Raw genomic sequence first — 27,149 nt, 5'->3', positions numbered from 1 at the left:
TACTAAAGAGCGGAGGAAAATCCTAGCTTGGGGGAGATTTCTGTAACTGAATGTCAACACAGATTTCAAAACCTCTTTTGGAATTGCTGACAGAGCTCCAGACATCTGCTGTGTAGTTTGGTGGAAGAACAGAGCTCTGCTTTTAGGCCTGCCTGAGTTTTGTGACTAGTTTCTGCTACTTATGAGGTGGAACCAGAGACAAGTTAGCCTCTCTGACTCACAGTTTCTTGATCTCTTAAATGGGGATAATGCCTTTCTCTCAGTGGTCTTGTGAGGATTAAATGAGATCAGGTATGCACATTGTCTGACTTAACAGTGTTCCTGTCACCTGCTAGCGAGGTGACCTTGGGCAGACTGCCTAACTTCACAGCTTCTTTATCTCTAAAATGGGGATAATTCATTCCTCCCAGGTCTGCTGTGACAAGTAAGTCAGAGTAAGTCGTGTTCATCTAGCATTGAATCCGAGCTATTATTATTGCTACTTATATTGTCCAATCCACTTCCTAATGTCTTCTTCCACCTTCAGAAATGGAAACTTGAAACACATAATCTCCTAAAGAACAGCAGTTACTTAGAATTGATAAGAGGAAGGTGTAGGCCTGATTATGCCTCCGCTACTTCTTAGGCAGAGATGAAAATGCTGTCTTCAACTTTTCCTGCCAACCGTGATGATAAATTAATAGCAAACTGTATTTAGGCACCGTTCATCTCTAGGGAGCTCGAGGCACAGTGCTGACATAATCTTCACAACATCCTGGGGAAGAGGAGATGAGTGATTTAATCACCATCTTCAAGAAGACGGAGGGTCTTCTGGCTATCATCTGGCTGGTGACCAGCTGTTTCCACCACAACCAAAGCCAGATAAAGAGCCAGCAGGCCCAAGTTGCAGGAAAGATCTGAGTTTAACCCTTCGAGATATGTCTTAAAGAGATTTCTATTCAGGCAGTATTTCATTTCAAAGTACTGAATTATGTGGCTACTATTTATAGTTTTCCAGTGGCAAAGTGAAAAATATATTTCTTTACAGTATCTACACAGCTTGGCTTAACACCTGGGTGATTCCTTTGGGCAGGTCTTCCCCTGAAACCACTCTAGCCAATTTTCATGGTAGGCTATTCGGCAGTTTCCCAGGGACATTCGGAAAAGGCTCTGAGCAGGTTATCCCATGGTTGAGTGAGCTTCAAGCAGCTAACCCAGACCCAGCCCAAAGGTTAAAAAATGGAACAGGTTTGATTAGCTACCTGAGCTTGTGAAGGGTGCCCATGGGCTGAGCACGAGTGCATATGTCATTAGAGTAGCTGTAGGACCTTCAAAACCTGAGACTCCTGGGAGAATGATATATAATTAATTATAGTCATAAGCAGTAGACTATCACCCTTCTTTCCTGTGGTTGCTATGGTGAACAAATGGTATGGCTGCCAGCAAGAGAAATTGGGGGGCATGGAAGTTGGTATGAACCACAAGCACCAGCAAAACCTCAGCTCCTCCCCAACTAGGGTCCAGCAAGAGGCTGATGGCAGAGGCAGAACCCAACGGTGGTGGAAACACTGGTCACCAGCACTATCCTCTTCCCAGCTCCTGATGATGGCCAGCTGACTTGTTCTCGATAGGTGTGTTATTTCGGATAACGCTTCTCAAATTTTTACACGCCTGTAAATCACCTGGATATCATCTTAACATACAGATTTTGATTCAATAGGTCTTTAGGTCTTGCTGCATTTGTCAGAGCCCTCTATCCACAGAGGCTTAGACAAGACAGATTTTTTTCCTTCTTTATGTAGCCCTGCTCCTTGAAGTTGCAGGGCCCAGGCTTCTTCTGCCCTTTTGCTAGGCCACGCCAGGTTTGTTGTCCTGGTCTGTACAGGCTTCACTGCACTCGTTTCTATATCTGCAGTTTAACCAGCAGGCTTGGGGAAGGGAAGGGCATGCCCATCTCCTTAAGGGCCTGATCCAGAAACTGCACGTTCCTTGTTCCACTTTTTTTTTTTTTTTTTCTTATACCTCAATTTTTTTTTTTTTTTTTTTTTAAGGATTTTCTTATTTATTTATTTATTTATTTATTTATTTATTTTTGGCTGTGTTGGGTCTTCGGTTCGTGCGAGGGCTTTCTCCAGTTGCGGCAAGCGGGGGCCACTCTTCATCGCGGTGCGGGGACCGCTCTTCATCGCGGTGCGCGGGCCTTTCTCTATCGCGGCCCCTCCCGTCGCGGGGCACAGGCTCCAGACGCGCAGGCTCAGCAATTGTGGCTCACGGGCCCAGCTGCTCCGTGGCATGTGGGATCTTCCCAGACCAGGGCTCGAACCCGTGTCCCCTGCATTAGCAGGCAGATTCTCAACCACTGCGCCACCAGGGAAGCCCCCTTGTTCCACTTTTTTGGCTAGAATTTAGCCACTTGGTCACATCTAGCTTCAAGTAAGGTTGGGAAATATTTTATTTTATACGCATTTTATTCTATGTTCCCAGGTGTCCACTGAAAATTCCATGACCACGGAAGGAGAGAATGCGTTATTAGGGAAGGCTAACAGTCTCTGTCACAGTTGGGGATCAAACTAATGACAGCAGAATGTTACTGAGTACTTACTCTCTGCCAGGCATGGTCCCTTAAATCATTCAATCTTCGCAAAAAATGCCATTGGTAGGCATTATTATTATTCCCGTTTACAGATAAAGAAACTGAGGCTTAGAGAGGTTAAGTCGCTTGCTATGGTCGTACAGCTGAGGCCGAGGCAGGATTCAAATCCAGACACTCACTCCACAGCCTGAAATCTTAGGAGCAAAGAAAGAGCTGATTATAGAGACAGCAAGCAAGACAGGGGCAGTTTCTAGCAAAGGGGTCCTGCAGCAGTGGGAGGGTGCTGGGTCATGAGTCAGAGATCCAAGTAAAAACATCTTACTCATTTCCACGAGCAAGGTGTGGCTTACTTGGGGCAATTTATACATTGTATTTCCAGAGGCAGAAGGATGAAGACAGCACAGCTATTCTTCTTTGGAGCTGTAAGACTTGTGAGTTAAGGGGCTTATTCCCCTGATGTTGGTGGCATGGGCATGACCGTCTCCCCAGGCTAGGCAAGACTTGAGGGGCAAGGGCTTGTGGCCTGATGGTTTTCTGCCCCCTTCCCTGCAGCAGACACCACTCTGAATACCTGGTGCACTTGTCCCAGAAGAGCCACAGCTGGCCAGGGCCAGACGGGGCCACTGCTTTGTGTCACAGTCACAAGTTAGAGGACATTTGAAAACTGAATATATTTCCAGGCTTTTTTTCCCCCTTCTTTTCATGAAAGGGGCTTTTTGTTAGTACTGCCTTTGTTTAGGGATGATAAAGGGACCATTTTATTGGAATGAATTACTGACTCAAGTGCTGCCAGAGGTCCTAGCGAGAGGATAGCCCTCTGGCTTCACTTCAGCAGGTGAATGGAAACAACCAGTGGGCGTTGGTCTCAAGGGCACTTTGGAGTTTGCTCCATCAGCAACTTTGAGTATAGTTGCTGGCTGAAGTCAAGCCCAGGGGAGGCAGTCAGAGAAACTACTAGCAATAGTATTAATAAAATATAACACCTTTTCCTTTGCATATGAAAAGTGTTCAATGATCAGGACTGTTGTCCATACAGAGAATGATCTCTTCCCACCCACTACTAAATTGCTAAGTCTCCACTGCTAAAATGGGGTCCCAGTAACAATCTCACCTCATCTTTCTGAACCCCTGAAAAAGCCAATCCTCTCTGCAGAGCCAACTGAATGTTGGTGGAAAAGAAGTCAAACAGCTGAAAACAAGCCAGATTCTCTAAGACTCTGTGGAATTCACATAGACATGAAACATTTAAAGATACTTTAAAATAATTTTCTTCAAATGGTGCTCCAGGGACTTTAGGAAAAGATATGAAAATACTAGTAAGCCAAACTTGTACATTTTAACTTGTGTTTCCCCCATGTCTAGAGCGTGCAGTGCCAACATAAATTTGTGAAGACATATGGGTTGACAGTATATTTGGGCCCATAATCTCATCTGCTGTCTTATTGAGACTCCAAGACCCAGTATATTTAACGTCTGCTAAATGAATCAGCATTTCTTAGGAAGCCTCTTTTAAAATATGGCTATTTGCAAACAGTGGCAAGGAATGCGGCATTTAAATCAACTGACCGTGAACTCTTCAGAGTTCAAGGCAATCATTAAGGGCTAATGAAGTCAATAGAAGTTTGGGTAAGAGCAAAGATACCCCTTGATATTGTCTGAAGGCATGTAATACCAATCAGCTAGCTCTAAGTGACTGAACCCCAAGTACTGATGAGGAAACAGGTGCCTAACGGCAGCTGCCAGTGGTCAGGCTGTGGGAAGGTCAGACTCTGGCTCCTACAGGCCTCTCCTCTGACAAGCAAGGTTGTGGGTAGGCTGCCACTTGTGCCCTTCAAAAACAACAGGCACTTGTCTTAAGAGAGGAAGGCAAGTCTCCCAGTCCATAAAGCAAGGATCGTTAAGATCTGGCCTGTTTATCTTGCAAGCAAGACAGCGTGGCATCCTTCTAAAGACGCTGTACCAATTTCTGCTGGTGGCATTACTACACAGGGAGAACAGTGCCCTACGTGGCTGGTTGTAAGGAAATGTCCAGGAGTGTTTACAGGCAGAGTTTCTAAGTGCAAAGCTTCCCCGACGCTCCTCTTTAACCAAATGTGCCCCCTCCCAGCCGTTATTCATGCACCTTCTGTATTACAACTGTAATCAATCATTTGTATTATTTGCCTAATTGATATGATCTCCCACACTTTGTTATAAACCTCCATGTAGCCAGGGGCTGTGACTTATTCCAACAGTTAATCCCCAGTTCCTTGAACCTGAAAGGCACAAAGTAGGTACGTAATCAATACCAGCGAATATATCAGTGAATGCTGAGAGAAATGGAAGATGTGTACCTGGAAGAGAACGTGCTTACACCAAAAATCCGCCACTGTCCTCCGATTTTCTAAACTTGGTCTTTTATAAGCTAGTCTTCTACGTCAAGTCTTTTAGGAGAGGGAGTGGCCAGGAAGCTGGAGCTGGGCTCAGCTGCTAACTCAGCCACAGTGGCTGCAGCCTTTCCTATTAGCGATACTACTTCTCGAGGTATTTAGAAGCTCTATGGCAAGCAAAGGTCGCCACCGCTTCCAACAGGCCAGTAGTAGCCCGAGATCAATTTTGGGGAGGAAAAGCAAGAATGTTAGGTCCATCTTTTCACATTCTCTGCAAAATCCTTCAAGAGACTATCCAGTGTTTCACTAAATGAGTCCAGTCGTATATGGAGAGGACACGACTTTGTTACCCAGAGTGCCAGACAGTTCTCTTCTCTTGAAAAAAACACTCCTGTAGAAAAGCCTATGAAATACCTGTCAACCAATACCCACACAGGTGGCAGGGAATATTTTGATTTTCTGAGATGGGTTTAGCCACTTTGTAAGTTAGATAAAGAAGGAAAAACTATCATCCAAAAAGTATATTCTGCCAGCATTTCCCCGGACATGACCCCTCCTAGCTGCAGACAAACACAGGAAGTACAGCCTGTCACTAAAATGAATAGAGATATAGTCAGTTTTCCAACTCAATGAACTACAAATCCTATTTTTCCCCCCACAACAGTGGAAAGGGCAAGTAATTTAATGATACTTGCTTTGAATTTGTGTTATCTTCCAAATGGTGATATACTGGAAGGATGTTAGTCATCAAGCCATTAAAATTTTTATTTTGCCTGTAATTATATTTATTTTAAAATAACATTTTCTATTTATTGGCAGCTCTATAGTAGTGATAGAAAAATGTATCATATAACCAGAACTCCAGACTACGGAAAAACAGCTATGAGTAAGGAGAGCATTCTTTTATTTTTTCTTGTTATTTATTCTTAGAAAACAAACAAACAGACAAACAAAACTCCCTCAACGATCTACACACTTTTACCGCATTCCAGGCCTTTAAGAGTGTAAAATCTATAAAATGGGATTCTCAGAAGCGGTAGCACCAGTTAAATATTATAAGAAGTGCTTATTTGAGGTGCTTGAAATTAAAACAAAAAATAAATCAGTATTTCAGCAAATCTAAATTTACAAGATTGGACCTGACGTGCCTTCAGAGGTCTGAGTTAAAGCACTATTGCACCAATTAAGCAAAGTAAATCAAGACACCTCAAAAAAAGGTGGTATAGTAAGAAAATGTCAATTTAATCATTTACTTTAGCAGGCAAGCAATTTGTAAACATTCAGTAGCGGCAGCATCCAAGTTACAAACAATTTAAAAAGAAACCAAGATTAGTGATTATAATTTTTCCTTCCCTTTCCCCAAAAGAAAAAAAAAAAAAAAAGAAAAGATTTGGAAGTGAATGACTTAACACACTACAAACGTTGAACATTCAGTTATGTCTTCTATCAGCCTTCTATGCATCCTCTCTGTGTTGTATTTTTAAAGGTGTATCTACTCCTAAAATGCATTATCTTGCAATAACTGGTACATGAGCATTTGCAATCTAGGAAGTTGTTCCTGCACACGGATGTGCACGTATGATCTCAGTTTAAATCCCATTTGCAAAGGGAATATTTATGTCTTGATTCAATGCTTCTTTGACTTCGAGTGGCAGGGTGTCAAAAAGGTGATCTTCCACAACAAGCCCGCTTTTCTTGAGCAGGCGACACTGGCCCAGCTGGGCTGGCAGGCGGTCCAAGCAGTTCCCTTTCAGCTCCAGCTGGGTGAGCTGGGAGAGCTGACCGATCTTCTCTGGGAGGGAGGTGATGCAGTTCTGTCCCAGATTCAAAGTCCTCAACTTAATGCATTTAAACAACTGTTTTGGTAGAACGTCCACTTTGTTCCCCGTGATATGCAAATGCTGCAGGTTCTGAAGTAATCCTATTTCTATTGGGATCATGGAAATGTTGTTGTAGCTTACATCTAAGCATCTGAGTTTCTGTAAACTAAACACCGCCACAGGTAGGGATTCGAGCTTGTTGTTAGAGAAATAAAGTGACTCCAAGTTTTTGACGTGGGTGATGGAGGGTGGAATGGTAACGATTTTATTATGCCATAATTTTAAACAAGTCAGTCGTTTTAAATGCTGGAAACTGATGATTTCTTCAATTGTGCGTATGTTATTTGACTTTAAATCTAGTTCCTGTAAATTAGAGAGGCTGAAAATAGCATGTGGAATTCTCTCTAGCTCACAGTTCTGGAGTTCGAGCTCGGCGACATTCATCATCTTCTTAAGGCTGTTCAGTACCAAGAGTTTAGTGCCGTCATTATGAACGACTAACCTGGTGAGATGTGGGGCCACATCTGTAATGTTGGAGGGGACTTTGGTCAGATTGCTCTTCACGTGGAGAATCTTAAGGTGCCGCAACTCTCGGAGAGATTCAAGTCCTATCATCTTATTGTTTTCAGAGTTCAAGTTGCCTATCAAGTACAGCTCGCGAAGGTTTTTGAGCAGATACACCCAGGCGGGAATTTCTGCCACGTCAGTGAACTTCACGTGAAGGCATCTCAAGTGATCACGGAGAAAGCTAAAAGCAGTCTGTTCCACTTTTGCAGGGCAGTGGCAGAGGTGAAGCTCTTGGAGATTAGTCATCTGAGAAATCTTAGCAGGGATTTTAGCTTCTGGAATCAGCTCGAGTTTTAGCACATCCAGGTCTGTGAGGTCGAAGACAGCATCGGGCACACCTGAGAGCATAAACAGATGCAGCTCCTGCTTGTCCTGGGCGTTGCGTGACACGTGCTGCCTCAGTTTTTCAAATGTCCACTCGTGGTTCAAACTAATTTCCCTCAGTTTATTTTCACTGACTTCTGACAAGAACACCCCGAAACGCTTGGAATAGAGCTGGTCATACTGGTCTACCATGTGTAGAAGGAACGCAAAGTCATTTTTGACATCTGGAATGTCGCTGAAACTGCTCTCTTCTCTGACTTTTTCAAAAGAATATTCCTTCAAAGGTATCCTGAATAACCAGAAGAGAGTGTAGAGGCAGATGAAACCATAAACACAAATAATGGATATGTAACTGATGAGCAGCTTTTTCAGCATGTATGCCATGTTGTGGGTGCACTCGAACACCTCGTAACCAGTCAGGTGCTCGACTTTGGGCTTGCACACGTGTTCAAAGCTGATCGCATTGACAAAGTTTGCAGTGTAGCAGAGAATAAAAATGAACTTGGCTGTTTTGATAACTGTTTGGACCACATAGAGTTTATAGATCAAGTCACTGTCTTCCACATGAGCACGGAACTTCCTCACTTTCTCAAACAGGGCTTTGGCCTGTTCCCCATCCTTTTTGTCCAGGATGGTCATGCTGGGGACTTCAATCACGGGCTTTTCAGCTGAAAACTTGAAGCCGGTTTTGCTGATCATCGGGGTGCTGGCGCTGGGGCTCCCTTCATCACTGCTGGTAGATACGTGCTTTGGTAGAGTCTGGGCACCTGTTATTCTCTGCTTGTTTTCCTCCGAGTCTTCGCATGCTGTCTCAGACAACGCTTTAGTGGTCCAAGGAGATTCAAAGCACTTTCCTAATATTGAAACGAAATGTTCTACTTTTGAGCATGTTTTGGGATATTTGAACCAAAAGTTGCTACTGACCATGAGAATAATAGTATGTATAAGAGCAAGGTACGGAAAGTACTTAGAATACCACGGAAGGGCCAGATGGTAACACATCTGATTAATAAATACATATTGCTGAAAATCCAAGTTTGTTTTTCGGCCTCCTGGGTCTTTCTTCTCTTTCTTTGCCTCCTGATTTGGAACCGTGGACTCTGTGTGAGGATATGTGGCTCTGAGAGGTATGTCAGGTGTCACAGCAGATGCGCCAAAGGAAATCTCATTTGTCATCCGCCCATCTTGGTCTTGGTCTGTGGCTGACTCCATCTTCGGGATGTTGGTGGTAACGTCGGCACTTCCTGGTGGCGTGTGTGCCTTTGAATTTACAGGAGACGGCAATACTGGCAAGCAGACCACCTGATCTTTGGTAAGTTGCATGGTTCCTGCAAAGATGGCTACCATCAACATAACGACAGCCAAGTAATCCATAAACACATCCCACCATGGTTTCAGGATTCGGTAAGTCGGTTGAATGTCATTAAGCGAAGCAACTTCCGCAAGGGTAAACATTCCTAGAAAACAGGTAAACAAAAGACATTATGACACATGCAAGTGAAAATATTAAATGAGAAAATGCTTTCTTTTTCTAGTTTCTTCTTCCAGTTTCTCCAACCAGCCATTCTCCCTTGCGTTCTGCTCCTCCGATGCATTGTTTCCTCTACCTGGAATACTTCCTCCTCACCCCTTCATGAGGCTATCAGGTTTCTGTTGCCTTTCCCAGGAAGCCCTCCCTGATCCCTAGTCTGGGTGAGGTGCTTCTCTGATGTGCTCCCACAGGACTCTGTACCTCTATCCATCACAGCCCTTATCACACTGGCAGAACCAACTGTTCACTTGTCTGATTCCCCATAAGATTATAAGTTCCATGGGGACATGGATCATGTCCATTTTCCTTACTGCTATACAGTCAATGCCTGAAACACAGCTGATGCTCAATCAGTGAAACACTGTACGGGTTCTTGATCTTCACCTTTATCACCATCATCATAATCAACATCAAAATTCCTCAGGAACATTTATTCACGGTCTACATACTGTATTGGGCAGAACAGCATTTTATTAAAGTTAATTGCCACCACAAGCAACCTGGACCCAAGCAAGAAAAAAAACTCTAAGCCAGTCCTCAACATAAAAAGTTAAAGGACCACACAGCAAAGAAACTGTGGGATTCTTGTAACCAGTGACATTTTGCAGCTGTCATAGTGTCAATGGTAGTTTTCCAGCACATTGTACTTGGGACAGGTCTTGATCCCAGGAGAGAGAAGAGGAGGCTGATTACTTTCCTAGAGGAGGAAGAACAGGTAAAAAAGGTGGGGGGCAGAGAACACAGCAGTAGAGTACTGTAATGTCACACTGACCCTGAATGGTCACCAGCTCGGCCCAGCACATCCCTTCAAGGGCGATAACACCCGAACAACCAACACCAGCACGCAACGACTCCAGCCTCAGATGGCTTTTCTCTTCCAGCATGCAGTCCACGCTGCCACTCCCCAACAAGGGTTTTGGGCCCCTGCCGTTTCCTCCAGCCCATTTCCTTTTTTTTCTTTCTGTTGAACTCTGATGTATTCTTCAGGTCCCAGCTCAAGCACTACCTCTTTCTCAAGCTCCTATCATACTGTCTAAAAATAATCTATTTCCAGTGTTAGTCTCTTCAACTAGCACTTGAGCTCCTCCTGGGTAGAGACTATGTCTTATTCACCTTTGTATCTACCGTGCCCTATTCTCTCCCCTTAGGAACAGAGAAGGCATTGAGCAATAATGATGATGATGATGATGATGATGATGATGGTAGCAGCTATCATTTGTCATCTTCCCTCCATATACCAAGCACTGTACCAGGAGCTTTGCCATCTGATACAATCTCCTGCTTTTGTATACAGCACATTCCTGAAAATGAATGTATTAAAGTTGAGGTTTTGGGGGCTGAGGGAATGGTTCTATTTCCAAAATGCTACACAATCTTATAATATCCACCAGAACTCCTAAAATTAAAAAGGCAGGTATGTGATGTGAGGATGTGGAACAATTAGAACACTTAAACACTGCTGGTGGGAGTGTGAATTCATATAACTGTGTTGGGAAATTTTTGCTTTAATATCTACCAAAACTGAATATATGAAAACTCTATTGCCCAGCAATCCCACTACTAAGTATATACCCATGAGAAATACATATACTCATCAAAAGATGTGAACAAGAACATTCACAGCAGCACTCTTTGCAACAGCCCTAAACTGGAAGCTATCCAAATGCCCATTAGCACTAGAACGGAAAAATGAAATGTGGTATATTTACAAAGTGGAACATCAGGCAGCAACGAGAATGAATGATCTGGTTACAAGGGCATGTTCAGTTCATAAAACGTGATCTGTACACTTAAGGCTATGTGCCTTTTTCGTATGCATGCTTCAACTTCAATATGGAGTTTCAAAAAGAAATGGTAAAAGAAGCTGTAGCAGAAACAGCTGCCCTAGGAATGTGCTGGGACACAAGACTGAGGCTTTGCCTCACCCCTGTCCCAAGGCACACCCAGGCTGGCTGGGGTCAAAGGCCAGGCGAACCCGTAACGTTCTCTGGCAGCCTCCCCTTGCTGTCCATCTTCCCGGCTTGAAAGAAAGGGCCTGCTCTCCCTGGGGTACAATCTGCCACAGAAAAGAGGGTGCAGGGGTATGAATATACAATGTACAAAAGCTCTGGCTGGTAATAGTTGAACGTATATAGACAGAACACAAGTGGAACACTGCTTGAATTCCATCTAACCTTCACAACATTACTCTAAGTTGCCAAAGTGTTATTACCTCCCCTTGACAAGTAAAGAAATAGGCTCACAGGAGTTAAGTTGTGGAAGTCAAATAATTAGTGGTGGAGTCTGGATTTAAAACCTCATTTAAGGCCATACCACCTGTTCTTTCTACCAAATTCTATCGTCTATTTTCTTTACTTCTCATGTTTGTAGTGCTTTACAGTTTGCAAGCTACTTTCCATAAAATATCTCAACTGATTCTCACAATAACCCAGTGAACTAAGCATTACTATTGCCCAAGGATATGAGGAAACCTGAGGCACAAAAATCTTAAATGACCTTCCCGAGCCAATTAAGTGACAGAGCTAACAGAATCTTTCATCTTCAAACCTCTTTCTCTATCACGCGGTCATCCAATGACTGTGCTGTTGGCTAAGGCTTGGCTGTTGAAGGAAAGACCTTCTCACTGTTGTCCTTGGCTTTGAAGAGACAGAGGAGTGAAATTATGTAATCATCACCTTCCCTAAAAACAACCTTTTATGACACTGACTCAGAATTCAAGAAAACCACAAGTCAGGCACCATGGAGGAGAAGATAGAAATGGCCCGTCAAGGAGCTCCCGGTCTAATGGAGGATGACAAGCAATAAGTGTGCTATTACAACATGGTAAGAAAATTGCTGACCTGGTTAATGCAAGGTATAGGAGAGGCACAGGACAGGGAAAACTCACATTTGCATTTGGTAAGTGGGAGGATTTCACAAAGATCTGGTTGTTCAGGTGAGACTGGAAGGATGGGGGCTGCCATGGGGTGGTGGGCAGGGGAGGGAAGATAATTTTGGGAGAAGAAATGGCAAGTCAATGACATAGACACATGGGAGAAATCATGTTATAGAAACTACAAATAACTCTAATGTCATTCTATTATTAGTCTAGTATGCCCCTGAATAGATATCACATTTAATGGGTAAGCCAAGAGATGGAAACCGAGGCATAGATGGTTTAAATGCAGTTATAAGGAAGCGCCTGGGCCATAAGGCAGGAAACCAGTACTTTCCTGCAATGTCAGCCACCGACTAGCTCTTATCTCGAACATAGGACTTCAATAAATGTGTCCGTTCTCCTATTTCACCTATCAAAAACTGGGTGCAGAACTGGGAGTGTTTCAACCACTAACTGAATTAAAGATGCAGTGGCACTTTGAAAATAAAAGTTGCTTTTCATATATTGTGTATGTGTGTGTGTACAAAGGACGTTAAATACATATTCGTATAATATAGTGTATTAAGTCTATTATGATCCTCAGGTGACTTTCTAATCTAAAAGTCAAGTCAATGAGAGAGGAGATCGTACCTAGTTATCTTGAGGCTTGATCTCCTTAGTGAGTCAGGACTCAGAATGGCTATAAATGGTTATTAGGGGATTTTTTTTTTAACCTGAGGAAGGCACATTAATAAGTACTAACTGCGTACATGCTTTGGGCTCTCCTTTATAATATGTCTGTTGCAAAGAACTTAAAGAATTACATTATAAGGAAGTGGATTTCACATTCCAAGACTTCTCCATGGCACGTATGAAAATCAGCTTAATATTCCTGTAAGCAAACATTTCTCATGGAAGTTGAGGAAGCTTTTTGTACTAGAACTGAAAGGACTTTGTTACTGGACTTTGGTTGGACAAAGATAAATCAGAAAATAACAAAGAATGGAGCTATATTATTTTATGATATGTGATTCTGTTTCTTATCTTACGGCCAATAATAATGGAATAAACCAATAACCAATAGTCAGGTTCAGAACAACCCTGAACCTGACAACCTGTGAATATACTAAAAAACACTGAATTGTACACCTTAAATGGGTGAATTGTATGGTATATGAACTGTATCCCGGTAAAACTATTAAAATTTAGAAGCTAGACCTCAATCTTTGTTAACTTTATTGCCTAAACTGACTCTCAACAGAAATAGGAAAGTGAAAGTAGATAAGATTATAGCCTAATTGTAGATACTCATGCTAGACTATGTACATTCTAAATTCAAACATGTTTTTAGATGGCTGCTATGTTATTATGATTGAATTGAACTGGTTCTGGAGAAAAATCTTTAGCATTTTACTTATCCTCTCTAAGCATCCATGCCTCACCTATAACAACTTGATATCAACACCTCTCAGGGTCATGTGGGTCATGTAGTGGAAATACCAGTTCAGGGTCTGACACAAAGTACGCCCCCAAAGATGTTTGCTAAATCTGAATGCAGAAAAAGAATCATTAAGGTGAAAGCAAGCCCATCTTAATCAGTCTTTAACTGAAAATGACGGCCAATTTCTTGAATTTTGAACTAGCATGTCGCACTATGTACACAGAATTCATTCTGTAATAAATGATTGACAATAAAACTTTGCATTCAGTTTCATTTATTCATTCAAAAACATTTCAATTAAAATTTCTTATATTAGGAGGTGGCATATTATACTAGAAAGAGCACAACTTCGATGCCAAAGAGACCAGGATTCAAATCTTGCTCTTTTTTCCTGTTTATTAGCAGTGTAAACGTCGTAGTGTTTGCTGGAAAACTTACATTAATGAGATTATTATTAGCATACAGAAAAAGTCTAGCATTAAAACAGAAAAATATGATCACCTAGGGCTTCCCTGGTGGTGCAGCAGTTAAGAATCCGCCTGCCAATGCAGTGAACACAGGTTCGAGCCCTGGTCCGGGAAGATCCCACATGCCATGGAGCAACTAAGCCCATGCCCCACAACTACTGAGCCTGTGCTCTAGATGCCGTGAGCCACAACTACGGAGCCTGCGAGCCACAACTACTGAAGCCCACGCACCTAGAGCCCGTGCTCCGCAACAAGAGAAGCCACCACAATGAGAAGCCCACACACCGCAACGAAGAGTAGCCCCCGCTCGCCGCAACCAGAGGAAGCCCGCGCACAGCAATGAAGACCCAACACAGCCAAAAGTAAATAAATAAATAAATAAATTTATTTAAAAAAAAAAAAAAGATCACCTAATTTAAAACTTAAAAAACTTGTCCCATCCGCACTAGGTCTTCATACCCCTATTAAAAGGAAGAAAGTCAAATGGCTTTGAAATGTCATTTAATGAAAAGAGTTTAATGTAAGAAGAAGCAAATAGCTTGATTAATCAATCTAATACAGACACTTTCCACCTAGGTATGAGTTCCCTACCCAATCAAATACCAACTTTCATTTTCTTTCTACAGTGTTCTGTGAAAAAACAATCAGCCTTCTTGGTCAAACTGGGAAAATGGGAGAACACCCAAGAGACTGGTGAGGATCAAATTCTCAAATCTTTCACGGAAATAAGTAAAAGGAAAACAAATTAAAGTTCATAAAGAGGTAATAAGCTACACCCTCACTACGAATAACCCTTCCTCAACACCCAGCATACCCTAGTGCATGAATGCACACACACCATACCCAATTCAGGTACCTAAAATTCATATGGTTAAAGAAAATAAATGCTTCACACATAGAATGAGAAGGAATGATTCAGTTTTTTCCAACAGAGCTCTGTATTACTGGTATTAGATAAGTGTTAACAGTTATGGATTACAATTATACAAGATACTCTATAGTTGATATAATTCTGTATACAAATAAAACAATTTACTAGAGTTACTCCCTCTTAAAGATTATGATAAGAAATGATACTTTTAAAAGTAGTTTTCTTCTAACACTACTTTGGTTTAGATACCTCAAGAATAACTGAAAAAAATATTTAAAGAAAAAAATTCCAGAGTTTTCAGGAAACTTCTTATATAAACCCTATCAAAATCAGATTCCACACTGGGCAAAACCCATCCATTTAATGCCTGAAAGTAGAGGACTATAAAAATTTCAGAACTTGTTAACTATAAAAAGAACTTCACACAAAGTATACTTTAGTACCTATATTTTAGTACCTATTGGGGGTTTTTCTCTAGAGTACTGCTATTCACAGAGAAAATTTACTTCAAAGCTCAAAGCTGAGAAATATAACTCTAAATATACTTTGGTAGACGTAAGGCAAAATATCTTAGGAAATATAACAAATGAGTTATATTTATATATAACAAACAAAGTTATATATAACAAATGTGAACTTTTTTGCTTTTTCTTGTAGCTTTTAATTCTAAAAGTCAAGTCCCATCTTTGAGAGCTAGAAATGAGATATTATTCATGGAACAATATGGAAAAGCCTCTAAATCAAGGGCTTCCACATTTTATTCCACACAACATCAGAGTCTCTTCTACAAGTTAGCACTAGCGTTCCCTTAACCACAAACTCAGGCCAAGAGAGTTTCAGAAATGCTTCAGGACCTACAGGACTCTCTTAATATACCCTCTACTAGAAACTTCATTTTATTCAACAAATATTTGTGGAGTATACTCTGTGTGCTGGATATAGATCCTAGAGATAAAAAGGGGAATAATAATAATAATAAAGTAGCTGTCCTGACTGAGAAAGCAGCCTGGAGTAAATACAAACAGAAAAAAAGAGATAATGGGCAAATGGTTGACTAGCCCCTAAAAAGAGAGCCAGCAGCTAATGGATCTTAACAAGGGATCCAGAGAAAGCCATCCCAAGACCAGAACTAAGTGTCTGGTCAAACCTTTATAATCATAATTTCACCCAGTTTACTAGGCAGCCAGTGGGATTTCTAAGGGGAGCTTTATTTGCATTTCTGCTGCTTCTTTCCATCTGTAAGATAGAAACTTAGACCCAAAATGACCATTTTCCTTTTAAGGGCACTCACCTTCAATCTTGTTTCTCTAGAGTATGTCCGGCACATGCCCGAAACTGGGCTAAGGGAAGTGAACTAGGATGGAGCTCCCTGAAACCCTAGCAGCTTTCCATGGTCCTGGGAAGTCTGCCACATTCTCTTCCAGCTGTCTTTGGGACAGAATGCCCCTCTGATGACAAACCCATGGATATCTGCTCTGGATATGGACAGCTGGGAGCCTAGCGGGTTTTATTCCTGGCTTGGTAAAGACTGCTAGAAAGCATGTGAGTACCTTGCCCCGGTGCTCTACTTACTAACTCTCAAAACACTTCTTGAAGTTAGGAAAAGATACTCAGACATTGATACAGTGTACCTTGGATAGGTAGCTTATTTAGTTACAAAAGGCTACTTGGCAGTTTATTAGGGACCTTAGCCATCAGTACTAAAAACGTATGCAGAGTTAGACAATGGTTGCTCATGACCCTTCTGAACTGGGAGCGCCATCAGTCTGGCTAGTTCCCTTTCTCCCTCCAGCTGGGTTTGAATCCCTAACCTAAAGGGAGGAGAGTTTCTTCCATCTGCATGTCCCCAGGGCACGGCACAGGACAGGCGCTTAATAAAGGTCTGTAACTGAATGAATCACGCAGCCCTGTAACAGCATTCTAGGAGAGGGCTCAGAAGGCACTGAACCTGGGAGCCAAATGCTGTCACTATTAATTACAGTGACACATAAGGCCACTATTAATTATGCCAAAGTCAAAATGACCAGTTCTGACAGGCGTCCTTCAATGTCCAGGTGGACAGTAGTACACAATTCTTTGGAACAGGTTATTCTGAAGGTAACTCATTCTGATAGACCATCTGCATGCAGTTTGGCTCATAATCAAACATCTTACAGGAAAACGAAAAGACAAAGGGAAATTTGGGCACACCTTGACCAGGACAGAAGACTGAGATCTGATTCCTGATGGAGAGCAGGTGACAAGCCAGTGTGAACTCTAGGGCAGAGGCAAATGAACACCAATTAAACACACAGCCAGGTGATGTAAAAGGCCAGAGAGGAAGGAGCACCAGAGAGGCAAACTCCCTGAGATAATGAAGCTGCCAGAGCCTCAGGCCTTCCTTCTCCTTGTCCGAACGGGAGTTTGCTGCCCTTCCCCCTGGGCAATGGATGCAGAAGTTCTGACCGTATCTAACTGTGCACACACACAGTTTACTGGAGTCGATAAACACTTAAATCAGAAAACCGTGTCAAAGTGTTGAGCAAGTGCCCAGAACGGTAAGTGCTTAATAAGATTAGCCACTGTTATTATTCACTGTGTTGAATAAGCTGTTTTATAGATAGAACCCTATACAAATACATCTTTACTACTAGTTGTGAAAAGAAGTTTGTCTTTCATGATTACTGATATATAAAGAGCCATGGAATCCAGATGTTCTCCACTTCGCTTTGGCTTTCAAGAAATGTGGCTAAATTTTATATATGCATTATAAACATTAACTCTTAGCCTGAGTCTTCATTTAATTATTCACTTACTCATCCCTTCCTCCATGAAATATATACTGTATACTCAAGTATTAAGATGATGCACATTCCTGGAGAAAACTTGGTGAGCAAATTCAGGCCTATTTCCTTTCTCACAGAGAGAAATGTTCCTGTAACTGGATATAGAAAATGGTCAACTGAGAAGAGCCACCAAGAAGAGGAACGGGCAGAGGCAGATTTGCTGTGCAGTGAAAACTCAAGCTTCAGGACACCTTCCTTCCACAGGCCCCTTTCAAGGCCCTGCACCTACTTTTATGGCTCTAACTTGGTGTTCTTTTTCTTAAAGAGGGCTCCTCCCCCAATTTAAGATTCCAGAAAACCCAGACCTTCCTTGCTTGCCTGGGATTATGAAGGCGGATAACACGGGACTTTCCGCCAGTCAGTAAGACTGAGGAGGAAGTCAGGACTGACGTGAGGGGTGAAGAAAGAGTGCACGGTGGGCTGGACCAGAACATCCAAAGGCCGTATGGAGAGAGAGGGAGAGCAGAAAACACTGAAGAACTGAAAGAAGGTCAGTGGCCTGGAGCTTGGGGAGTGAGAGGAACGGGCGGCAGGAGATGAGGAAGTGTGAGCGTTTCTGATGGCATCAACCTAAGGGCAGTGGGAAGCCAATGATGTGTTTTTAGTGGAGGGGGTAGGTGGGTTAAGTCAGATTTGTGTCTCTGAAAAGATTACTGTAGGCCTAGTGTACAGGTCAGTGAGGGAAGATGTGAGATGAAGAAGGCAGCTACTGCATTGCTCTGGGCAAAGGATGGAGGGAAATACTAGGCTGTGACTGATGGAGAACTAAGTGAGTAAAATGGGTGGATTTGTGAGCTTACAGGTCAAAGAAATAACAGCAGGACTCAATGGATTGGATGGGGAGGATGAAGGAGAGAAAGGTGTCAAGGTTGACTCCTAGATTTCTTTTAATTCTCCACTTACAGTTCCATACCCTTCTTCTTTTACATTCATTTACATCGTGTTATTGTAACTGAATCTTTTTTCATAAGCCCTTCAAATCCTTTTTTTTCCTCTCATACATCTTCCAGAATCCTTTATTCTTTTCTTTTTCTTCAAGTCCTTTTAAAAAGTAGGTAGGTTATATATAATAAATGAAAAGAAATATAAGCCCTCACATGCTTGGCCATGAAATCTATAAGCTCAGATAGTTTGAAAAACATTAGTGTTATCAACATATAGATGATTGACAGCTATCTTTCTGTAATACTTCTGGGGTGAAGCACAATTTTAAAACCCCAAATAGTCTGCCTTCATCTATATTTGGAGAACACATATATACGATGTATTTCACTGAACATTATGTGCAACATAATCAAAAGGGAGCCAGCATATAATACCGTAAGAATCCTACCCGTGATCAAAGTCTGTGATTATTCATGCTAATAAAATCTGGTTTCTGGGAAAAACTATACAGAACAGTAAAAAAACAAAAATAAAAACCCTTTATTATACCTTTTAATGGAGACAGGGGAAGGCAGCATAGTTTCATTCTTCACTGTGCTTTCTTTAGGTCAATATTAAAATGAGTTTACATTTTATAAGTAAACAATAGCCAAACAGTAGGGTAGCAATAAAGGTGGAGCAAAGGTATAAGGGGTATAGTATGAGAACAAAACCAAATATTTTAAACGTGTACAAAGATAATCAAGAAATGGTATAATTTATGCGCAAATAATCTAGAGTCTTCTTTTTCTGAGCTAATAATTTAAAATGGAACTCAATTCTTAACAAGTTGGTAGCATAATGGATAAGAACGTGGCTTAAGGAGCTAGCCTGCCTGAGATTTCATCCCATCTCCACCTCTTACCAATTCAACTGTAAAACAGGAACACAAATAATGTCTCACATCACTTGCTGTGTAAACTTGGGCCTTTGTTTTCCTTATCAGTGAAATGGGGATAAAATACCACTGTGACAAGATATGCAAATCACCCAGTATAACGTTAAGCACATAGCAGGATGTTCCCACACTAAGTACTCTCCAAAATTGGCCCTAGATGTCCCAAAAATTGGGGAAGGTGGGAGACCTTGAGGAAAACCCAGGATTGAAATGTGGTGGTAACAGGGAGGAAAAAGGACCATGAAGGCTTTGAGGGTGAAAAAAAAATTAATGAAGAAAAGAGAGAAAAGAAAATCAAGAAAACTAAGATAAGGAGGAGCTGACTTCAAGAGAAAAAAGGTATAAATCAAATACCGCAGAGATAAAGGACAATCAAAACTCTTAAAAATCATTAATGACCTTTGATAACATAATCTCTATTACAGTGTAATTCATTATCAACATCAGAAACCATCTTAGAGTTGACTAAAAATGACCCCAAAGGGTTAGCCTTTTAGAGGAATGCAAACAAAGCCTTATTTTAGAATTAGTCATGATAAATTGGTAAACTTGGTGGAATATCACTTTTGTTCTATTTCAAAGGAATGTTTATTCATATTCAATTTGCTTAATCTTGTTTCTAAGGACTTAGCATCTATTTGTGTAACTCTTGTGAAAATTACAAATGATCTTTAGAAAAGCAGGTCTGATAGGACGTTTAACTGGAAGACTTTCACTAGCTAAGATGTGCATGGAATTCATGCTCTTCTCCTTTTCCCCAAATTATAACAAACTAATGGAGCTGTAACAGAAAGCCACAGTCATGATGTCATAATTTATAACACTTCCCCCATTTATAAAGAATTAGTGAAGCTATAAAATGGAATCACAATTGAGCAGTCCACAGTTTGTAAAAAATCCCTAAACCTTTTGAATTGGGAAGGTACAGAATTTCTTTACACATCACTTTAATTATAAAAGTACATAATTTCTAATTTAGTATGCTGTAAGTTATTTCAGATGAGTTGCTTCTTTGAAGATTACATGAAGATCTTTGACTTTGGAGATTTTGGGATATTTACTTTCTGCTAAAGCATGGCATCTATTTAACTCTGAAAAAATGGCTCAAGGTAACATTTTTGCAAAAATGTGTTACATGCTTGAGTGCCAATGGTGCCAATGTATTTATTTAAGTATCTACTATTCTAGAGATCAGTAATGGCGCTTCCCAGCCCAGTTCATGTCGTGACCCACAGAGAAGAGGACATTTTTACATGCCTTTGGGTAAACTTAAGAGGGTGAACACAGTCAGGCCCAAGGCTTTCAGCTGATGAATGAACTGATATTTCAGCCATCTGGTACCCATTCCTAGAACACTCACTGGGAATTCCAGACTAAAGTATCAGATATTGGATGTAAACTAAGGTCTAAATCTTCTAAGTGACAGAATTTATCCTTCTGAGGTATGATCATTTTTGGAGCAATTAAATCTCATCTTCCTTTCTTTCTCATGAGAGCCAAAACAGTAAAAACAAATCATTATAACCAAGAAACAACTGCCTCATTTGTATAATTTTTACATGCAACACATGAGAACTATAATCATACTGCCTCCTGTCTTGATGGACCAGTCTCACTAGGTAGAGGCTGCCAATGTTAAGACTGAGAGTGGCTGTTCAATCATTCATCGATTCATTCTCAAACACTATACATTGTGTTAGGTATCAGGGATTTGTAGTTGAAGATAACTTACCTTGCCCATCAGAGACTTCAGAAAACCTTTGCTGTCATGAAGCCATCAAGTTCATACCATTTATATTTTCAACAAATATTTGCTTTAGGTGATGTGATAGTTGCTGAGAATATACATAATGGAACAAGATAGATACAGTCCTTGTGTTCCCAGAGCTTAAAGGTCTGTCCATGCCTACCTCAGGTATTCTGGAAAAGATGAAGCATGAACCACTACACCATTCTGCCCAGAATTATTAGGGTAAACAGCCCTAAAAATGACATCAAAGTAAGTATATGACTGTCAAGAAAACTGTGATAGCTGAGACCAGCTATATGCAACATAAGTAAACATATAATTCACCTTCTGAACTGGAAAACTCTTGATAGTGACAAATGCTAAACAAGGTGCGATGCCAGGCTATGGTATAACTGGGACTCTCCCAGGAAAACCAGGAGTTGTTGTCACCCTAAGTATGGGCCACATGGGCTAGAAATATCTGATGCCGTTGTGTAAGCCATGTATAAACAAGTCTAGATCTTCTTTAGACAAATAATCTGTAGATACATCCTAACTTTGCTATTTCGCACTACAGTCAATTCAAAGTAGTTGATGTCTCATGATAGTCTTTACTACTTTACGAATGGAGACTGACCTTTTATCACGGTAGCATGTTACATATTACAACTACTTTCTAATAAGAAATCTAGAACTGAAAAAAAAAAAAGGAAAAGAAATAGACACAAACCATCTAAACAGCATTTCTTACACTTTTCCCCAATAGGATATAGTAGAAAATGATAATATTTGTACTGTACGAAGTGGAGAAATGCTGAAGCTGCTCCCAGATGGAGTGCTCTGCATTGTGGGCTAAGAGGATCTGTATTTCGGCAAACAGGTACTTATGCTGTTACCTGTGTGCCAAGCCACACCAGCTGAGAAACGGATCCAATATGCAACACATTGATAGGTGATGTTTACTTACACATCTGAGAGTGAAGAATACAAGATGGCAGGATGAATGATAACACCACTGAGAAAGAATATGTCAACATTACCTTTGAGAAAATGTTCTGAAGATGGTGATAAAAATGCTACCAAAAGCTGTACTAAATGTGAAAATATAAATGGCGAGTGTAGAGGGAAATTCCACGCTATGAGCATTACTCTGTATATCCGCTCATGTATCAGGTGCCACCAATTTTTACCACAGATGCATTAGTTGAGGATAAGAGCTACAAACTGCCCTTTTCATTCATATAGTCTTAACCCTGAATAACATATTTTTTTTTTTTGGAAGGGGAAGGAAAAACAGTAGAAGGTGTTGAACGAATCCTATAACTTACATATTGTGACTGCCGAAACCTTCCAGAGTAGGTCCAGATGAGTTTTTCAAAAAAAAATCACTCATCTTCTGCCAGTTTGACTTTTTAATTAACATAGTTCTTTCTTTCTGTGATAAAGACAACTAAGTATCTTCCCGAAACCATTCTCCCTTTCTACTTTTTGGTAACAGACACTCAGTTTACCTGGGTGCACTGCGGCCAACTAGAGATACCATTTCCGAGCCTCATTTGCAACCAGCGATGGCCATGTGACTAAGCTGGGCAAACAGGCTGTGAGAAGAAGTGACTGTTCACTTCCTGGTAACCTCCACATAGACAAGGCTACTGGACTTGGCCTTCCTTTTCCCCTCTTCCTGCTGGCTGGAAAACAGGGAAGCAGGCACAGCCTCAGAAACCATGTGTTCACGGCAGAGCTGTCCTGCCAGCCCTCGGCTGCTCACACCTGGGCTGTTATATGAGAAGGAAATATCTATCTTACTTAAACCATTCTACTAGAGGTCTCTGATAGAGTGATTTAGCAGGTACCACAATTAATCAATTTCAAATTACTAAAAAATGCCTCTTAAATAAAAGCATCTAGAAATAGAAAGATTTGGATAGACTCACTCGTGAGTACTCCTTTGTGGTTTCCCAGAACACAAAGGCGTGGGGGATTCTGCAGGAGTAGGGCTCAGGGAATGTGCAATCCTGTCAGATCCAAATTAGAAAGGGACAATAAGGAACCCCTGAAGGCTCTGAACAAAGCGAGCAATGAGATCAGCATTCCAGTTGAGAAAGAATTCTATCCAGAGTATGCAAGGGGAACCAGAGGGAGGAAAGACTGGAGGAAGGGAAAATGAGAAAGTTTTACTAGTCAGGATGATTTCCAGGTAAATGCAATTTTTCAGCGTCAAGAACTAGAATTGGTATAATAAGTTTAAGTAGAGATGTCTAGTAGTCAGCAGACCTGCATCTCAGGACTACTGAGAAGGACCTGGGATGGAATTACATTTTATGACTAATCAGTGTATGGAAAATGAGACTACCCTAGGAGCGTCCATATAGAGAAAAAGGTCAAAGAATCCTGGAGATGACTAACATTTAGGGAACAGGTAGGAGAAAAGGATTCAGCAAAGGAGAGGGAGAAGAAAGGGTCAGAGAAGGAAGAAGAGAACTCTGTCCTGGAAGCCAAAGGAGGCAAACGCTTCAAGAAGAGACTGGAAGGCAGTTATCACTTATCACAAGCTCGTCAAGGAAGTTAAGGAGTAAAGAAAGTGACTGCTGGATCTGGCAGCTGAGAGTCTCCTGAGAATTTGGCCCAAGCTCTCTCCGTGAAGAAGTCAGGCCCACCGTGGGCAAGCAGGAAGTGGGAAAGGGAACATTCGCTTCTCGGAAGTTGGCTGGGGAGAAAAACAAAAGGCTGGGAAAACAGCTAGAAGAGGAGGTAGGTTTGATGGAGGGGTGTTATTTTTTAGGATGAAAAGGAGCAGGGAGTTAGAAGTTAAAAATAACAGTGAGAAAGTACAGAGATGTTTTCATATGTCTGTTTCTCATTTCGAGCATAAAGTTAAATAATATACGGTAAACACATTTCTACTGGGAGTGCTCACCCAAGTAGGTATGCTGCTATGACTACATAAAGGTATCAAGATTAAAGAATTCATAATTCTATGGAAATTGTTAAACAGAGTTTGGATATATATTGTTTGCTTTTCCCTTCAGAGAGCTGGTAAACATTAACCTTGCTAACCACCATATTATTTATCCGGTCGTAAAACTTTAAAAGGTCTTTTCAGGGAAAGTCTAACGGAAAAAAAAAAAAAGGTGCCTTACAAAAATAATTCCAAAACTCATATAACTTTGAAAAGAAAACACAGCTCATGGACATATGACTGAGTAGCTCTGTATACGTTCAAGGATTCCAAACAGTGTCAGGCTTTCTCACCCACTGAAACTCCCTTTGAAGGTCAAGCACTGAAAGAACTCAAGTCAGATTACACTGAAAGGAAGAAGGTGGGAAAAGAAATATTTACTATTCCTAAGGAGAGTGTCAGTGACCTAAAGCAGCTTCATTTTCTTCTCCTTTCCCTGGCCGCAGTATGCAGGGGAAAAGACGAGGGGGGGAGACCATCCTTGGGTGGCAACCTCAGGCTGCATCTCACCATGCAGCACTGAGACTTCTGTAAACATACAGGAGGAGACAAGAACACCGTCCCTACTGAGTGACCAAACACTCACACACTCGAGCTCATTAAATTGTCACATCCTCCCTGAGCAGTAGTATTACTGTTCTAGTTTTACTGAGAGAAAAACTGAGGTTTAGAAAGTTTGAGTTTGACCAAGAACATGCAGCTAAAATACTGTCGACCAGGATTCAAACCCAGATCTGACTGCCCCTACCAAGCCCGTAACTGCCCCCTTCAGCTTATTTTAAATTCGAGATTAGCTCAAATTAAATTAAATCCCATCCCCCACCAATTCACAAGTTATTAGAAGGAACTCTTAAGCGAAGGAGGCAAAACCCAGGTGTTCAAAGGCTGCCTCACGACACAAGGAGCAAAGTCTGAAATGTGAAATTACAATTTATAGCCCGAGTGCCATTTAATAAGAGTTTATTAGCTAATGTCTTTATCATCACAGTTTTTAAAAGCACTTGCATGGATTCCAACTAATCTGATCCTTACAAACTACTGAGAGACAAAGAAATAGTGTCAACTTCATTTTTTTGGCCAAGAAACCACTGCAACAAGGAAACAGCATGGCTGAGATTAGAACTGGAGATTTCCATAGCACCAAGTATACTAGAATGGGCCTCTAATAAGTGTTAGAGTCTCACAATTTTACTTATCTTCAGGAGGAGATGTTAGCAAAGTCAGACCAAATATCCAGTATAAGCTTGTCTTTAAATTTAAGTCATGAAGAGTTCCTTTTTATTCTGAATTCATTTAATATAAACTGTAACTGTAATTATAAAAGTGTAAAGAAGTCACATGGCCAGCCAGTTCCTAAATGCAACATGTACTAATTACCCATTGTGAACAGAGTACTGCCGTAGCTATGATTTCAGGACTATTAAAGGAGGGGGCCAAGGGCTTAAATCAGAGGTAAGATTCTTACTCAGTAAGGGGACTGGCTATATTCCCTATATTCTTATAATTCTACTTTGCTGAATAAATTTACTTTAGTGCTTCTGAAATGATGCCCCACTGGCGCTCCTATACACATTCTCTTTCTCTTAAATTAGGCAATAAAAAAATTGACATTAGAGAAAATATTTCTACCTATTACTTTTAGTTATGGAGTCATTGGTTACACAATCAAATCCACCAAGTTTCAGCCTGGTAATCTATACCTAATGGAGACTTTCCATGAACTATGGCATGTGAGGAGGTAGTGTGTTTCTTAAATGACTCAGATCTTTATTCACTAATAATATAACCACAAGCAGAAGAAAAACCAGACCTGAATTGCACAAGCATCATAGTAATACCACTGATACAAATTACAGGCCTCCTCTAAATGACTGTCATCAATCTCACACAGAGGTTCCCGCCCAGTAAAATCTGCGTTAATTGGTTTTCTTTCTGTTGTTGAAAAACAGAGAGTGAGCCAGCTCAGGCAGCATCATGGGAATTTCAGACACACACACACACACACACACACACGCACACCCTTTAAAGCCCAAGTGAGTACATCTAGTTTTTAAGGAAATACTAACAAGGAACAGGTTGAGGGTATTTTCCACTGGTTTAAAAATAAAGCATTCTACCCGTTAAAAACAATAAATCTCAGAATTATAGAAACAGGAAGCAGCAGCTGGATTTATCATCCTTCACTTCCTGAGAGTGGTAGTAAGGAACTGCCCCTCGAGACTAAAGCAATGGCGGGGTTCGCCTCCTCCTGCTGGACCCACACAGCTCCCATGCTGCAGCTGCTTGCTCCAGGGCTGGCTGGCCACTTCAAAATCACCCTGCTCACTGTATCTTATACAGCTTTCTGTGCCCAGGCCCTACATTTTGAGAAAACAAAAAAATGTGACTGGAACGTAAACACACATAGATAACTATCCTGATCCTAGAAGAGCCTAGCTCTCGCCTCTCCTAGGCTCACTCCCGGAGGCTTTGGGGGGACACCACCACACTCTGAGCGACTCTGAGCCTTGGGCCAGGGGCTACGTCGGAAAGAGCAACATAGTGGCTGGGTTCGGGCTTCCTCCAGACACTTGTGATTGTAGCTGACGGACTTCGTCTCTCTCAGCCTCGTTCTCTCACGTGTGAGATGGCAATGAGACACCACCTGCTTCACAGGGGTGGGATGAACGGTAAAGGAGACTATGAGTGTGCAAATACTTTGTAAATCACACATACGCAATAACAGACTAGAGGAACAGCGCTATACATCCTTGCAGGAGGGGTTTTACCAGTTCGAAAGCTTTCACAAACATTATGGTTTCGTTTCATCCTCAAAATGATACACGGAGATAAAGGCGGCAGTGGAGACATCCTCATCAACACTATCATGATTGTTTTAAAAATGAGCTAGTCTAGAGAAACACAATAGGAAAATTGTGCCCTAGCTCCGTAAGCGAGCATCCAAATCATCTGAAAACATTTCTGGCAGCACGTGAGTGATAAGTGCTAGACGAGG

At 41.3% G+C, this 27,149-nt stretch overlaps 1 protein-coding gene across 8 annotated transcripts in view; it reads right to left on the bottom strand.

Moving 5' to 3' along the window:
* Positions 1-6,162: 6,162 nt before the first annotated feature.
* Positions 6,163-27,149, bottom strand: part of LRRC8D (leucine rich repeat containing 8 VRAC subunit D) — a 103,945-nt gene continuing 82,958 nt past the window's right edge. For all 8 annotated transcript variants that reach the window (XM_057547770.1, XM_057547750.1, XM_057547763.1 and 5 more), the window contains one exon: positions 6,163-9,109. In XM_057547770.1, the coding sequence (XP_057403753.1) occupies positions 6,531-9,107 (2,577 nt within the window). In that variant the 5' untranslated portion in view covers positions 9,108-9,109 and the 3' untranslated portion in view covers positions 6,163-6,530. The remainder of the gene's footprint in view (positions 9,110-27,149) is intronic.

This window comes from Balaenoptera acutorostrata, chromosome 1 (assembly GCF_949987535.1).
Source record: "Balaenoptera acutorostrata chromosome 1, mBalAcu1.1, whole genome shotgun sequence".
Lineage (NCBI taxonomy): Eukaryota > Metazoa > Chordata > Mammalia > Artiodactyla > Balaenopteridae > Balaenoptera > Balaenoptera acutorostrata.
This window is presented reverse-complemented; position numbering and strand designations above follow the sequence as displayed.